The 15,578-nt window shown below is 55.4% G+C and overlaps 2 protein-coding genes across 2 annotated transcripts; one reads left to right on the top strand and one right to left on the bottom strand.

The window, feature by feature from the left end:
* Positions 1-7,286: 7,286 nt before the first annotated feature.
* LTE1 (Guanine nucleotide exchange factor LTE1) lies at positions 7,287-12,905 on the top strand (the record flags this gene model as incomplete). The annotated part of the gene is made up of 2 exons (XM_032034902.1): positions 7,287-7,729; positions 7,862-12,905. 2 exons carry the CDS (start codon positions 7,287-7,289, stop codon positions 12,903-12,905), a joined length of 5,487 nt encoding a protein of 1,828 aa, XP_031885939.1.
* Positions 12,906-14,435: 1,530 nt separating this feature from the next.
* Positions 14,436-15,543, bottom strand: RPS0 (40S ribosomal protein uS2; the record flags this gene model as incomplete). Its single annotated transcript, XM_032034903.1, has 3 exons — positions 14,436-14,710; positions 14,784-15,232; positions 15,374-15,543. The coding sequence occupies 3 exons, from the start codon at positions 15,541-15,543 to the stop codon at positions 14,436-14,438; spliced, it is 894 nt and encodes a 297-aa protein (XP_031885940.1).
* Positions 15,544-15,578: the final 35 nt, after the last annotated feature.

The raw sequence follows: 15,578 nt of genomic DNA, 5'->3' as shown, positions 1-15,578 counted from the left end.
CCGGGAAGGCGGAGTCCTGATGTCGTTCAAACCCGAGTGACAAGATGGTTTGGCAGTTGGCCAATGCTCCGGGATCCGGAAATTGGACGAGCGAGGATTGAGCGAGGGCAGCTTCAAGAGAGCACTGTGCCGCAGGAATCACTTCGACGAACCTGACTGAGGTGATTTCGGAGCTGATGTTCGCCGGAGGATCGAGACGGGGTGACACTCGTTTGCGACGTGCAGATTTGGAGCAGGATCAAGGTTGGTTCCCAGGGTCGAGGGGTAATATGTGCCACCTGTATTAGCCAGGAGGTTATCGCTGCCGCGTAGTACGATTGTGATGCCAATGTGAAGTCGAAAGACGGCATGATGGCGCCAGGCGACCGGATGGAAGTCACTGGTCAATGCCGAAGCCTCCGGGTGGGGGGTTCAACCTTGGGGAACGACCAGTTCGCAGCTTTTTTGCTACGGGTTTCAAGGGTCCTGCCTTGCCCTTCAGCTCAACCTTTTTGTGTGCAATGACTGAGCGGAGAGCAGACGCACTTGAAGCCTGCTGAGTCTAGTAGGGACGAGCAACGGATGTTTGGCCTGGCAACGAAGTCCGTCTCGTTGGAGGCCGCGGAAGACCGGATCTGTGCCGTATGAAGCTTCAACATGAGATGTGATGACTTGGCGACAAACCAGGCAACGATGAGTCTATTGAAATTAGTGATGGTTCCCGCTATCCTGGTTATGGGATGTGAGTCGGTCGATGGCGGAACCCCAGTTGTTGTTGGTTCAAGACGTAGTGTATGGCGATCAAAAATTGACAATCGCTCTCTTGATTATGCAATGATGTTATGAAATGGATGACAATGCAAGCAAGATACATGAAAAGTTGTATTCGAGAGCTGCTGAACGGAATGTAGCATTCTCCATATGTTCATGATGCTTGACTCGCGGAAACCTCAGCTGGAGTCTCTGGAAGACATCCGAGCCAGTGAATTGGTCGCCACAAGGCACTGTCAGGGTCAGCCTCCAACACTTCGGGCCATATCATCGCAAATATCTGCATGCAAGAGGCGATCCAGAAAAACGAGATCCTCATCCTTGTGCAGCATCTGTGTTTTCTCCAGGTTGGGGCGTTGGGCATTGAGATCAGCAACGCGAAGCTCTCGCGCGAGTCACTAGCACAGTCTGCCAGATGCTCTAGGCTTATCTGCATCGCAATCCCATACGTGCCGGGAAAATAATGTGCGTGATATTTTTGACACGGTAGCGAGATCATATGACAGAGTTGCGACCGACTCTATTTGCACGTCGCTGTTGGCCGTAGCCCCGGGACCTGCAGCAACTTGCTTTTCCTCGCCTCTTGACCGTTGAAGTCGGAGGTTCAATACCGGGTAACACGCCGCCCAGTTACGACTTGTATCTGATTTAACTCCGGCGTTTTCCTGGAAATCGGTGTCGAGTACCGCAGTGACTGCAAAGAATTGTAGACCCTCTTAGTCTCGTACTCAAGTTGGCATTGGCACCGATGGCGTTGCTACAGCAGTGCGGAGCGGGACGGCGGTAGTGCCCTTCATTGCGCTTCTAGACCGAGCTATGAACAAACGGCTAGCAGACGCTGCTAAAATAAGATCTTTCGGGGCCGAGGTGCTCAACGCCTTGATGGCACTGACAACAGTCGATGGTGGAAGCAACCTTGGCTCCGATCCCTTAGATGGAGACGACTGAATTTCTTTTCGACCCTCTTCGACGCATGCTGCAGCAAATGTTGACCCAGCTGGCAAACCCGTGCAGTCTGAGACGGCAAAATTTGGACGTCAACAGGCGTGGCGAACGTCAGCAGTCTTGTCGGAGTGTGCGAAATTCGGGCGCCGCCTTAATCCACTTCCCGGAACGCAGAATTTGCAATGGCGCGAAGCCGTTGATTGTTGGCGTCCGCTGGCGGGCGCTGGTGGAGAGCAGAGAAATTCGAATCCAAAGTCTTCATATCTCAAGCCCGTCACGTACAGCAGCTTCAGCGGTCAGCCCAGCAAAGACGCTTTTTCGCAACGAGCCCACAAGGCCACAGGGTTGTTGGTTGGTGTTCCGCTCCGGTCGCCGCGGTTGGGACGGCCAGAGGCCGGGGAAGCTGGAAGGATGACGAGGAGGGCAAGCCCGGTGAAGGTGAACGGGACCACCTGAAAAAGAGATTCTCGCGTGGCTGCCAGTGGCTGTTGTCGCCAACCCCTGCAACAATTTCCGACCCTGGTCTCTGGTCATTTAAGAGTGTGATATTAAAGGAATCCCAGCAGGCGGGGGCACTGCGTTCTCGAGACCCGTCAACAGCCGGCGAACAGTGAACCAGTTGCAAGACGCGCTTTGCTCACTGCTGTGAGCCCTGTGTCGTGAAAGGACACGCTACAAATCGACGACGGATTCTCGTGGCCAAGCTCAAAGGTATTCTGGAACACGTCGTGGGTGCGACCAACTCCTTCCATGACCCCTGCCATTCCTTATTTAGCTCCACGCACGTTTGGACCGACGACGCGTTGGTGTCGTCAGTCCCACTGAGACAAACAATTGAAGCTTCGTCGTGGCCCATTGGTTTCTTTGGAAGACAACTGGAGTTTGAGACCACCATGTCAATGGTGCCCTGGTGTGGATGTCGTGTTCTGCAGTGTGTCAAGTTGTCGACAAGACTGCAGTTATCATTGACCGAAAACCAGGGAAAAGGTTTGTTAGCCGACCCCGTTGCTGCGCGTCTGCGGGGTGTTTCCGTCCCTTCTTTCGGACTCTCTCAGTGGATGGCCGACAGATGCCACGCGGGTTGGGAGTGACAGTCCAGGGTGCCTGAGGGGTAGCTCAGCATCCCTTTTTGCCCTTTTGAATCACCAGTGTCAGAAGGGCGGGGTGCGTCCTCGGGATAAACACTGAGGGGGTAAATTCGTCGAGCCCTGCAATCCTTTGTGCGTCTCATCTGCAAGTGTTCGTCGTGTCTTGGATTCCGGTCCAGCCAAAGAACCTTGTATTGTGCGAGTGATCATGGATCGACAAACTCGTGGCAGCGGCGACAAAGTACTGGGAGGGATTGCAGATCTCCATGCCCGATTGCCTCGTCTGAAGATGGCTCACATCGCATACGTGCTAATTATCTTTGGCGCGCGACTCTGGCGCCAGCCCGTTTCTGTCCATCATCAGATGAACAGTTCTCTGCGGAGAAGCCGCAATCGCGGGCAGATTTCCATTGTTGAGCTTTGTTTGTTCCTGCTAATGGTGTGGCATAGCACCAAAGCGACGCGCATCAGAAGGATGAGTACGAATACTTGGTATGACGACGGCAGATACTTGGATACCTCAAATACCAAGAGGAGCGTTGTGTGCGCTGCAGGCAATGTGATCTGAGTGCATCTCGTGCAGGCCTCCTTCCCCTTTCTGGAGCCCCCCCTTCATCTGATTCTGGGCACACAGCCCTAACCAAGATCCTTGACTGGAGGACATTCCGTGAGTGTTCTGGGAGGTTTCTGTCGAAGCCATCTCAGGTACCCGTATCTGTGCTGTTTGCGGCGGCGTGGCCCGTCAATCAGAGCCGGTTAAGCGGGCAGCCATCACGGCCAGGGGCACATTGCGATGGTGATTGGCCAGGGAAGGGCTTGACGACGCTGCAGTGTGCATGGGAACGACAGAGGCACAGGCAAATGCAGAGGACCGGTGAGTAGCGTTGCTACAGCATGCTGCGAGTTTCACGCGCATCGTGATCCGGAGTCTTCCTCTTCTGTGCCTCTGTGCCGTCCCTCCATTTCGGCACACAGCAGCAGAAGCAATGGCTGTAATCTGGCACGAATAGGAAATACTTGTACTCTGTAAATACCGAGCAGTCTAGGCGTGGTGCAGGGTATTCATCCACGACAATTGCGCAACACGGCGGCTCGTAGCGAGGTGGATTGACACACGGTCGTGGTTTTGGGGGACGGTGACCGCGGTATGTGCGTCTGTTGCTGTGGATTAATTAGGACTCGGACGCAGAATGGATCATTTTGGTTGAGAAAGGAGGAGCTTTTGATGATGCACGAGTGGTGTGCGTTTCAGTGCGGTTCAATTGCAGAGGCCCAGGGCAGGTTCTTGAGCCCCATTTTGGTGCAAGAGACAGCGAGAAAAGGACGTCGGTCGGTTCGCGTGAGACAGAGACAGGGCCGGGAGAGCGGTGCATGGCGACATGGGCACTGGTGTATTGGTTGGTGTTGGTGAAGGGAGCGAAGCGAAGAGGCGTCCAGTTTTGATCGGCTGGGTGCTGGATCTGGAGGTTGCCCTGTCAAATGCTGGGGTTGTGCCGTCCTCTTGTCTCGCTTGGTCTCGGCCGCCTCGCTTCGTGCGACCGGGAGGTTGGATGCAGAAGATGACATCAATGGGAGATTCCAAGATGTGGCGGCCATGGCAGAGGAGAGGGCGATGGCGAAGGAGAGTGAGGGCGAAGGCAATGACGAAAAGAAGGGTCTCGAGTCTCGACTGATGGTGTGGTTGCAGATGGTGTTGACGTTGGGGGTCCATTGGCAGGCTCAGGAAACACTCCTTGCGTCAGAGAACAGGTGGAAGGATGGCAATCAGCCGCCTGCCATTGTCGTCTCGTTTCTTCTTTTCAGATGTTTCTGGAGGACCCCGGTCGGCATGGTGCCTGGCACCGAACAGTGCATTTCGCAAAAGGTGAAGCATTCGGGGCAGGGCGAGATATTTCGTCACGGGATGGTGTCCAAAGCCTGGCATCGAACAGTGCACATATTGCGCATTGTCGCTGTTTCCTCAGATGATGGGCCTAGATCAGACTAGGCACCTCGCGTGATTTGTTTCTCCTTTCTCGGATCCGATTTCATCTTCATCCCCGTACAAGAGGCAGCGGCGACGGCGGCAGCGGCATCGTAAGAATCAAGGTTAAAGGGCCTGTAAAGAAGGTGCATCCGTACTTAAGGTAAGCAATACGCAATAGGTGGTGGTCGTGCATGCCATCGATGCCATGTGGTTTGTCAGACGGCATAACTAGGTTGTAGTTACTGCATCTGCGTCTGCATCGGTAGTCTTTTTGGATTGGTGCGTTGGTGGTGGTGGTGGTGGTGATGGTGGTGATGGTAACCTCGTCCAGTCGGCGATGGATGACTGTGAAGGAGTCACCTAACTGGAGCAGGAACATTGCAGGCCAAGGGGAAATGGTGGAAGGTACAAGTGCCAAGTATCCTTGCCGTGTATCTTTGTACCTACCGCAAGCCCCTGCAAACACAAGACTGGAGCCACGGGGGCCCTAACCGTGCGCGCGGTACGTCGCTAGCAAAACTCTCAGCACCGAACAGGGTGGCTGGCCCCTCCCCGTTGGCGGTGCCTCGTTGTTGGCCCCTGCTCGGCATCCCAGGACCAGTGGCCGACCAGCCACAACGCTTGGAAAATTAGCTGGTGGGGTCCGAAAAGGTCAGCCCGACAGAGTACGTACCTGGTGTGCCGTTCTTCGAGTGCAATTTAGCAGCCGCTAACCACGGTGGCCCACTGGGCAACCAAGCAACCACGCGAACCGCTGCTGCCCGCCGTTAGGAGGCGCACCTGCAGTTCCTGCTCCAGACCAGACCAGACCAGACCACCTCAGATCTGACGTTCTTTCCGCTGAATCCAAATAGGCACAATTAAGAGCAAGAGCAAGGGCAAGGGCAAGAGCAGCGCACTTGCCATGGATGGGAGGGTCCACCGGGTTCCCCGTTCGCACCGTCCTGACTGTTTCCCACCCTGTCTTTACTGCGTAGGTACCTAGATAGTCCAGCGGCTCCCTGTGCTGATGTTCAACTCACTTTGTTGTTGCTCCTGGCTCCCGGGCTGGCTCCTGCTTCCTCCTGCTCAGGTCTCCCCGTGGTGTCTGCACCAATTCATCCCGCCCGGATCATGTTCCTCCCACCTCAATCATCCGGTTGCTTCTCTCAGCGCATTGAGCAATAGTAGAAGGAATATTACACGCTGTTTCCAACCATCACATTATGCCATTGACCACCCCATTGATCAGCTCCTCCAGCCTCCCAAGACCTCCTCCGCCGCATCTTCTTATTCCTGTTCCCTGTCCTTGATCTCCCGCCTGACAGAGAGACACCGAACCCGCCAGTGGGGGAACAAGGGCAAGGAACAGGGAACAGGGCACCTTGGGCCTGGCAATCAGTCGGCGGTACGTACGTACCTACCTACCTAGGTACGGAACCTCACAACGGGCACCTCAGAGTCAAGTCTTCTCCAGGGCAGTGGGCAGCACACACTGCTGCAGGTCTCCTGCGGTAGGTACCTAGGCAAGTGCGAGTGCAAGACAGGGCAGTCCCAAGTCCCATCCAACAGGCCAGGCCCACGGACCACCACCCTCGCGCTGAACTTGGACTTGCCCATTTCCCGTTGTACACAGGTACCTTACCTTACCTTATTCCTGGCTTATTCTTCTGCCCTTCCCTCCAATTCCGAATTGCTTGTTGGTCTGCCTCACCTACCTTACCCTCCCTCACCCAATTTACTCTTCTGTGGCATCCTAATTCATTTCCTCCTTCCTTCCAGCCTCAAATCTGCTTCTCCGAATCCCTCGAATATCCAACCTTCAGCAGCAGCACCCGACGAACCCGATAGACCGACGGCCGTTGCGCGATCGAGCCCGCCCATTTGCATCTGCATCCATCTGCATCAGCATCTGCATCCTCCAGTCACTGTCGAAGCGCACCACCATTCCCCGGCGCCCATCAGCCCTCAACCCTCAGCCCTCCACCGACCGACTTCAAGGTACCTTACTCTGAGGTGGACTATGCCCGTTGGACGCCTGTGCTTGGGTCTTGGTCTTGGTCTCGGTTTCTGCTCCTGCAGCCTTTGAGCTTTGCTTTGCGTATCTCCTGCCATCTCGCCGCTGTTGTTGCTTCTTTATGGCGTCAAAACGTGAGTTACCACCACACCCGCCCTGATCCCATCTTTCCCTATCGCCGTCTGTGTCTGCCTCCACGTTCCACCTCTACTCTAAACTCGCCTCTCGGGTCTTGGGACACCACGGACCCGTGAGGGCCCTTGGATCAAGTCTCGAACCACTGCTCAAAACCCGTCTCGGTCGTCCGGAGTCTGGAGCCTAGAGCCTGGAGCCTTGACGCAAACAAACCCGCCCTTCGCTTTGACTTCCCTCCAATCTACTACCCTTTTTCTACGCCGCCTGGCCCATCGTCACATTCCGTCGACATTCTACCCTTGTTCTCACCGTTATGCTGACCAAAACACCTCTGCGACTAGTCACTTCAGCGAGCAATACCTGCTGTTCGCAGCTGTAAATCATCATCGCGATACCGGCCGCGGCCATGGAGGCCAACGAACCGCTGTCCTCGCCAACTGGACGCGGCTTCAGCGTGCGCTCTCCCCAGTCGCCTCACTCTCCCCGCTCTACCCATCGCGATCAGCCTCCCCAGAGCCCTCTGAGTCCGAGAAGTCCCATTTTCAGCAGCGCGAGGTTTGGAAAGCCGCCCAAGTCAGCTGGCGGAAAGGAAGGTTCTGGCGCTATTACCGGGGGGAAATGGACCAGCAAGATGCGCATGCCAGGCGCCTCGGCGAAGCCATTGGTCCCCGTGACTGAGAAGAAGTCGGAAGAATGGAATCTGAATCAGTCACCCGCTCGCCGTTTGAGGGCCGACAGTTCGGCCGACGACAACAAGTTCGACATCACCCCTGATGGAGGCTCCGCTGGTCGGGAAGGAAGGCAGTTTACCGTTGCCAACGTGGGGAACAATGGACGGATATACTTGAGGTGGGCTTCCCCTGGCGTTTGTTTTGCTGGTTGCGGTGACCGTTGTTTATTTGGTCCCGCACGCCGCGGCAGGAATGATGGGACCTGGGCGTAATCTCGCATTTCGACCGGAAACGTACTGACAACATACAGACCGACAGTCCGGCCCGCCAACCAGAGGTTTCCTCAGCCAAATTTTGTTTTTCCCATAACGCCACCTGGGACAGCCGGCCTTGATGCCTTGACCGAAAAGCAGAGACAACAAGACGCAACTGATCTTCATCTCAGCCAGTGGACAGCCACGCCACCTACTCCCGCAACGCCTGCAACCGCCGCATCTCCCCCAACGGTGAACAACAAACGCTTTTTCCCTAGTCACGCCCCACGGCCTTCTCAGCATAGACGTGCACATTCCGACTCGACGGCACATGATGGCGCGACGAGCAGGAACTCCGAGGCCGAGGGCTTCAAAATCATCATTTCCAAACCAGGAGAGGAGAAGCGATCAAAAACCACCGAGGATCTGGACGCTCCCGACATTCCTCTGCTAGACATCGAGATTCCAAGCTGGAAATTGGGCAACCCACGGTTTACTGCTAGAGGCACGGCTTTCTTCAGAGGATCGAGTTATGCGCCGACAGAAGAGTTTCCCCGCTCGAGCAACGTTTCCTTCCTTCATCGAACTCCCACGGGCGAACTTACCCCGAGAATACCAGAGTCGTTTTCTTCCAGGAAGCCCACCCCCATTTCGATTCCTCAAATACGACTGCCACCCTTGGAATCTACGGGGCCGGCCGTATCCTTCAGTCCAGCTCCCATGACAACGCCCCGGTTGCCCCCCATCCGCTCGACCTACCTGTCCACTCATCTGGTCATTGAACCGGCCATGTTCGATGCTCTCACTTTCAAGCCGGCATGCGACGACCGATCTTTGGTTCGCTACTCGCCGTCTACAGGTGCCGTGACCGCTGCAACGCCACCCCGTCTAGTGGCTGAAATCACTTCGCCCAGCTTCCTCGACTATGAGCTTATATCCGACTTCTTTCTCACGTACCGGGCCTTTCTGGAGCCGGCCGACTTGCTCAGGATGTTGCTTGCTCGACTAAGATGGGCACTGGGCCGAGATGATGAGATCGGCATGGTTGTGCGAGTTCGCACCTTCGTGGCAATGCGCCACTGGATCCTCAACTACTTCATCGACGACTTTGTCATCGAGTATGCTCTTCGAGTGACTTTCTGCAACTTGCTGAACGATATGGTTGATGAGCTTTCCACCGATCCGCGAGGACGAAAGGTTCAACTGAAGATTCTCGCGGAGCTGAAGAAGTGCTGGCGACGTGTGTGCGCACAGTTTTGGGATGGTCCTGAGTTCGATTCCTCCCTGGGCCCGAACGTACCCATCGCCCCGGGTGGCATTGCGGGTCATCGGAACGCCAGCCTGGACCCTTCATTTTGGGAGCAAGACGGTGCTGCTCCTCAGCTAGATTCTCTCTTCGTCCCTATTATAGAGGACAAGGAGCAAGCCAGCTTCTATGCAGACGTTTCCCGCGCTGGACACTTTGGGGACTCTCAACCCATTTTGGAGAGACCCTCTACGCCGGAAAACCAAAATGTCCAGGAATTTGACAGGACGCAAGCAGCATCACCCACTAGTATTGTGAGCATGGACGTCATTTCCTGCTCGTTTCCTGGTAAGACCACACGAGGAGCTCAGCCGGCTGGCAATACTACATTGGGTGCTCACCCAGTAGCGCCATGCAGCTCCGTCTACTCGAGTGCTGGTCCGGTAGCAACGACACCAAGAGCTCTGGTCGGGAAGCGCGTCAGGCCCAGCCACGGACACAAGAGGAGCGGAAGCCTGACTGATTCTCTTAGAGAAAAGCAGCATGCAGCGGAGAAGACGATATACCAGGAGACCGAGTTTCTCATGTCGCTGCCTTTTGCTGGCAGCCTTGTCAGGGGAAACTTGATGCCTCCTGGCCAGCCGTACGTTGAGATGATGTCTCCTAGCCTTAGTGGCGAAAACCAGCGACAGACCACCCTATTCCAAGTGCCCCCTGAGCACAGAAGCACCGCATCGGCGATGTCGGGACAAGGTATGAGGAAGCTGATCGGCAGCGTACGACGTGCGCTCAGCACGCGAGGACAGAACGTCTCCCCAACCCAAGGCAACTTCATCAACATTTCGCCCATTGGACCCCGTGGAGCCACCACTAACCGGCTCCCTGGGACCGCCATCGTCCCGCAAGCTCAACCGCGACTGAATGGCACCCGGCCCCCTGTTCGACTCGACCTATTGGGTGCAGAGATTGTGGAGGACTTCAAGAAGGCTGTTCGGGAAGACGCCGCGGTGGAGGCTGCGGCAGATGCTGAACGACGCGGCTATCTCAATCCGACCATCGGAGCGCTGCATAGTGCACTTCCTGATGGAGCCCTGGATTACTCCGCGGCCCATATCACGTCGGCCTTTGGCAGCAGCATCCACGACAATGACACCCTTAGACCTGTCAGCGACATGGCCATTACCACCGGGAGCAAGTCGATTGTCATCGTCGACGACACGGTGACCAGCCCTCTTCCCGCAATGCATGGAGCAATTCCAGTCAATGATTCCGTGGAGGCCTTTGCCGATTCTTTCATGCCGCCTGCAGCTGATCCGACACCGCCGAACACGCCGCCCGGACATCTGATGGGTACCCCTAGACGGTCTTCATATCTTCTTAATCAGCATGTCATAAGACCGTCTCTATCTGCCGACCCCTTACCGCCATTCGTTCCTGACTTGGCAACGCTGGGCGATAGTCAGGCACGTCCCTCTGTAGACACTGATCGTCCCGCATCAGACACTGTGGGACCGATTTCAAGGCGTCCCACTCTCAGAAGATCCGCGAAGAGGCATATTCGTCAAAAGTCGAGCAGGACCAATCGCTCCCTCGATTCTGCCACAATTCCCCGACGTGCTGCCTCTTTCGGAAGTGCTTTCAACCCACGCTCGACAGTGAAGAGCTTCGATGCGACGACTTACTCGGAGAACTCGGTTTCTGACGAGGACGAGCCCAGTCCTGTGCCTGAACCTCTCCGCATTCTGAGACGACGCCCCGGCGGTGACCTGCGAGCTGTAAACAATGTCGGCGATTTGGACGCCTTCCCACTGCGTAAGTCGCGGTCTGTTGGTTCCCTCACGACATACTCAGAGTCTATGCGAAGCTCCTATCTGCAAAGCTCGAACCATGATACCAGTGCCTTTGTCGATGTCGTTTCTAGCGAGTTTTCCCACCAGGACAACGCGGAAACTTTCTCGCTCGGGGCCCTGGCAGAGCCGTCGGCCAAACGTCAAGTTTCTCTGTTCAGCACGCACTCGTCTAAACCAATCATGCGTCCGTCTTTCGAGGCGGAGGCACAAAAGTTGGCACAAATTCCAGACGATGCTGACGATGACGGCGGAGTTGAGTCGGCTCTACTTAAGCTGGAGGGCAAGTACGAGAAGAGGACATTCAAGCTGTCCATGGAACCCGCCAACACCCCTCTTCCAGGTATGATCGCAGAGATGGTGGCAAAGAACGATATGGAAGGATCACCCAAGCAGGGCAGACAAAACCGGCACTTGCATGTCTTGCCTGGAGATGCGATCCCGACTCACCAGCATCAAGAGGGACCCGATGCACATGCAAGTTTCCTTGATATTCCTCAACGACCGCCCACAGAAACAGGCTCATTCCTGTCCGAAAAGTCGGGAGGATCGTATTGTTCGATCCCCCTTTTGGAACGAGATTTCTCAGATGACGGCCAGAGCAAGGCAAGCGTTCGCGAATGGACCAATATGTCCATTCTCCAGGGACCAGACGACGATATCACGCCGGCTGTGACACCTCGTCCCATGGAAGACACTGGATCTCATCATTCGTCCTACGAGTTCGTGCGTAAGACAGAGAGTATGGAGAAGATCAAGTCAGGTGACACAAAGGCGCCGCCGAGCGAGCAGTCATTCCTGGAAGACGACAGCGATGGAGAGGACGACAATGTTTCCGACTTATCTTCCGAGCTTTCGGCAGAGGTTGTCGAAGCAGACGAATTCGTGGCACCGAAGCCGCAGGCGCCCAAGTCACATCGCAGCGCCTCGATTTTTGAGTTCGACCCTCGTCCTCTGCGAGAATCAGTCGTTAGCCCTGTAGACAGCCAAAATCCTCCCTCGCCGCCAATGACACTCGTCCAGGCTCTTCGTATGTCGCCTGAAGCTGCCATGATCCCGGAGCTTCGCGAGAGTCAAGTCTTCCAACGGAAGCCCCTGCCGCTAACTCCTGACGCAACTCCGACTGATGCTTTGTACCTCAACTCCCCCGCTGATCCCACTGGTACGAGGGAGGCCTTGCGCGGGCAGCCAAAGATACCCGAGGAAGAGCGAGAGTCGTCATTGAGATTCTCGGTGCATCTGCCCTTCATCCTCGCCTTCGATTCAGAGATCTTGGCCCAGCAGTTCACTCTCATTGAAAAGGACGCTCTGAACGAGATCGACTGGAAAGAGCTCATCGAGATGGGCTGGAAGAACGCAACCAACAATGACTCCAGGTCTTGGGTTGACTTTCTCCGGAACACAGATGCTCATGGCGTTGAAGTAGTCATCGCTCGCTTCAACATCATGGTCAAGTGGGCCTGCAGCGAGATTGTGCTAACCCAGAACATTGAAGAGCGGGCGCGCTGTATCATCAAGTTCATTCACATCGCAGCTCACTGCCGCCGCTACCGCAACTTTGCGACCATGAGCCAAATCACCATTGCTCTCACGTCGATGGAGGTGTCGCGGTTGACGAGGACTTGGGCCATGGTACCGCCTTACGATATGAAAACTTTGCAAGAACTCGAGGGTCTCATCTCCCCTACACGAAACTTCTACAACTTGCGTGCGGAGATGGAGGGAGGCTCCGACGATGGCTGCATCCCATTCGTCGGCATCTACACCCATGATCTTCTATTCAACGCGCAGCGGCCGTCTGAGATTGCTAGCTCGCCGACAACCGCCCCTCTGGTCAACTTTGAGAGGTGCAGGTACTCGGCTACCATTGTCAAGACATTACTTAGGCTACTGGAGGCCAGTACCCTATACGAATTCCAGCCTGTTGAGGGCATCACTGAGCGCTGCCTCTGGATGAGTGCTTTGAGCGATGAAGAGATTCGCAAACACTCTCACCGCCTAGAGTAGGCCAACCAACATTGGCACTGCTCGCGGCATCTATTACTTAATTACGTCATTTTCACAATGACGGAGCCTATAAGGCAATTACGACCATCGAAAGATACCCGGATTTTGTACATGTGCTTCTTACGGATCACGACCTTCGCTGACGTTTCCTTCCCCAAACCTGTACAACAAGCACATACCCAAACTACACATTCGTTTAAGGCTTCTTTCGGCGATCGTCGTTCTACACGACCCTACTCGAGGTGGCATCCTCGAGGTAGTGGAAATATACCCTGTACTGTTAATTTTAACAAGATATCAAGAGCATACACGGCTCGGAATGGAGGATGAAACAAGAGGTGGCCATGGTAGGCCCAACATGCACATAGATACTTATGGCTGTCTATACCCCAACTCAGCGTCATTTGAGCGAGCGAGCGAGCGATCAGGCAAGCACCAGGAGTTGTTAGGAAATGGGACTTTTGGGACGGAACGGACATGTCGGGCTTCCTAGGCTCAGGGCTTTGTCTCTTGAGCAACGAACGTTCAATACCCCCTTGCATGTTAGATTTATACTCTAGGCGAGTAAATCAGAGAAATGTTTCGAAAATTGAATAATGCTACTCCCATTCGTGACTCTTCTGGTGGCTCCTGCAGGTCCTACGCCTGTGAAGTGATCCGGTTACCACCCGCCATCAACCATTGCTACTTCCACAACTATCCAGTCATGAAACTCGACTAAGGAGATGACTACCGAGGAGATGACCAGCATAGACGACTAGTCGCCTTGGGCTCGCCTTTCCGCTGCCTTTAAGCCGTCTTGGTTGGGAACGGATTTCAAGATGCCGCTTGACAAACCAAGGGCTGGGAAAACTCGTTCTGCCAGATCGGCAGATTTTGGTCTGATCTTTTTGTTTCCCGGCAGACTCTTACGATCGATGCAATGGAATGAATGTTTGGCATGCCTATACCGGCACTGAGATGGCTTACAGGCAACAGCAGATGGATGACAGGACATGGGCATTCAAGACAGTCCATGCAGGACACCGAGGTCACGTCACCACTCAAACACGTGTGGAAGCGCAGGTGAGAGACCAACGACGGTTGTGGTATTTTGCAATGCGAGTTCTTCATCAACCAGAAGCCTCAAAGAGTAAAAGGGCGGGATAACGATCAAGTCCACCCCTACTGGGCCCACAGGGCTTTCCCTCTCCCCCAATACATGCACAATCCAGAGTATAGACTATATCACGGATTTGGTTCGAGTATCTTTCCCTCATTAGTGCGGCCGAGTTTGAACCCTTTGCCCCAAGATGCTACCAGCAATCATAAACAACTCCGGGAAGACGTATCTACCATTTTTCCATGACCATTGCTGTGTTTTCCCGCCGACCATTTTTGCAAGTGTTTTGACGAATCGCTTTTTTTCAATCCCACGCTCATGGGAGGGATCTTTTTCTCGTGTTCGTTTTGTCTTTTTGTTGGTTTGTCAATGTCCGAAGCCTCTCTCGTTTGGTCCACTACCTGACCGACACCGCAATATCAGGAAGTTTACCACTGAGACTCCTTGGGAGCAGCAGCGGCGGAGGCCTCGCCGGCCCAGTCGCCAGCAGTGCCGGCGGCGCCAGCGGCAGCCCAGTCACCCTCAGCACCGTCCCAGTTGGTGGCGGCGGGGGCACCGGTGAAGCCAGCGGCAGCAGGGGCAGCGTCCCAGTCACCACCGGCGGCGGGGAAGCCGGACTCGATGGCGGCGGGGCCCTCCTCCTCAACACCGGGGAGCTTCTCCTCCTCAACCTTGTCCTCAGCCTCGGCCTCAGGGTCGCGGTCTGTTACGGCGCAAGCGCGCACTCGGTTAGCCATTGTCCAGCACCTCTGCCATAAGGAGCGGGAAACACATACAGAAGTACAGATCGACCATGACGTCCCAGGGGGTCTCGCGGTTGTAGATGGTGCCGCGGAGGCGGAGGACCTCACGGGCGAGCATCCACCAGACGAGACCGATGGAGTGACGGCCCTTGTTGTTGGTGGGGATGGCAACGTCGACGTACTCGGTGGGAGAGTCGGTGTCGCAGAGGGCGATGACGGGGATGTTGACGTAGCTGGCCTCCTTGATAGCCTGGGCGTCGGTGCGGGGGTCGGTGACGATAATCAGGCGGGGCTCCTTGAAGGAACGGGTGATGTAGTTGGTGAAGGAACCGGGGGTGAAGCGACCGGCGATGGCGACGGCACCGGTGTGGGAAGCGAACTTGAGGACAGCGCGCTGGCCGTAGGGACGGGCGGAGATGACGCAAATGTCGGCCGGGTTGTCAATGGCGGCGATGATGCGGGCGGCCAGGACAATCTTCTCCCTGTAGGTTGGCGCAAAAAAGTCAGCGAATTGCTGCAAAATCGCTGCTGATGCGCGCGCAAACAGGCGAAGAAAAAGATTTTGGTGTATAATTTTCCCTCCTGCGCCGCAAGCTCGTCGTTTCGGATCGGTTTCTTCTTACCAGGTCTTGCCAACGTTGATCACGTTGACACCGTCGGCGCGGGTCTTCCAGAGGTAGGGCTCCATGTGAGTCTGGAGGTTCTTGCTTCCCAGGTGGGCTTGAGCTGCAAGCAGCATCTCAATGTCCTGGGAAGTGGCATTGAAGACCGAGGGCAGGTTAGCGGGAGCCATCTTGGGCGATTTGGGTCGATCTTCCACGGGGGTGA

The sequence above is a fragment of the Colletotrichum fructicola genome (assembly GCF_000319635.2).
Source record: "Colletotrichum fructicola Nara gc5 chromosome Unknown KSG_Nara_v1_contig05, whole genome shotgun sequence".
Classification (NCBI taxonomy): Eukaryota; Fungi; Ascomycota; class Sordariomycetes; order Glomerellales; family Glomerellaceae; genus Colletotrichum; species Colletotrichum fructicola.
The sequence above is the reverse complement of the archived record's forward strand: the minus strand, read 5'-3'. Positions and strand labels throughout refer to the sequence as shown.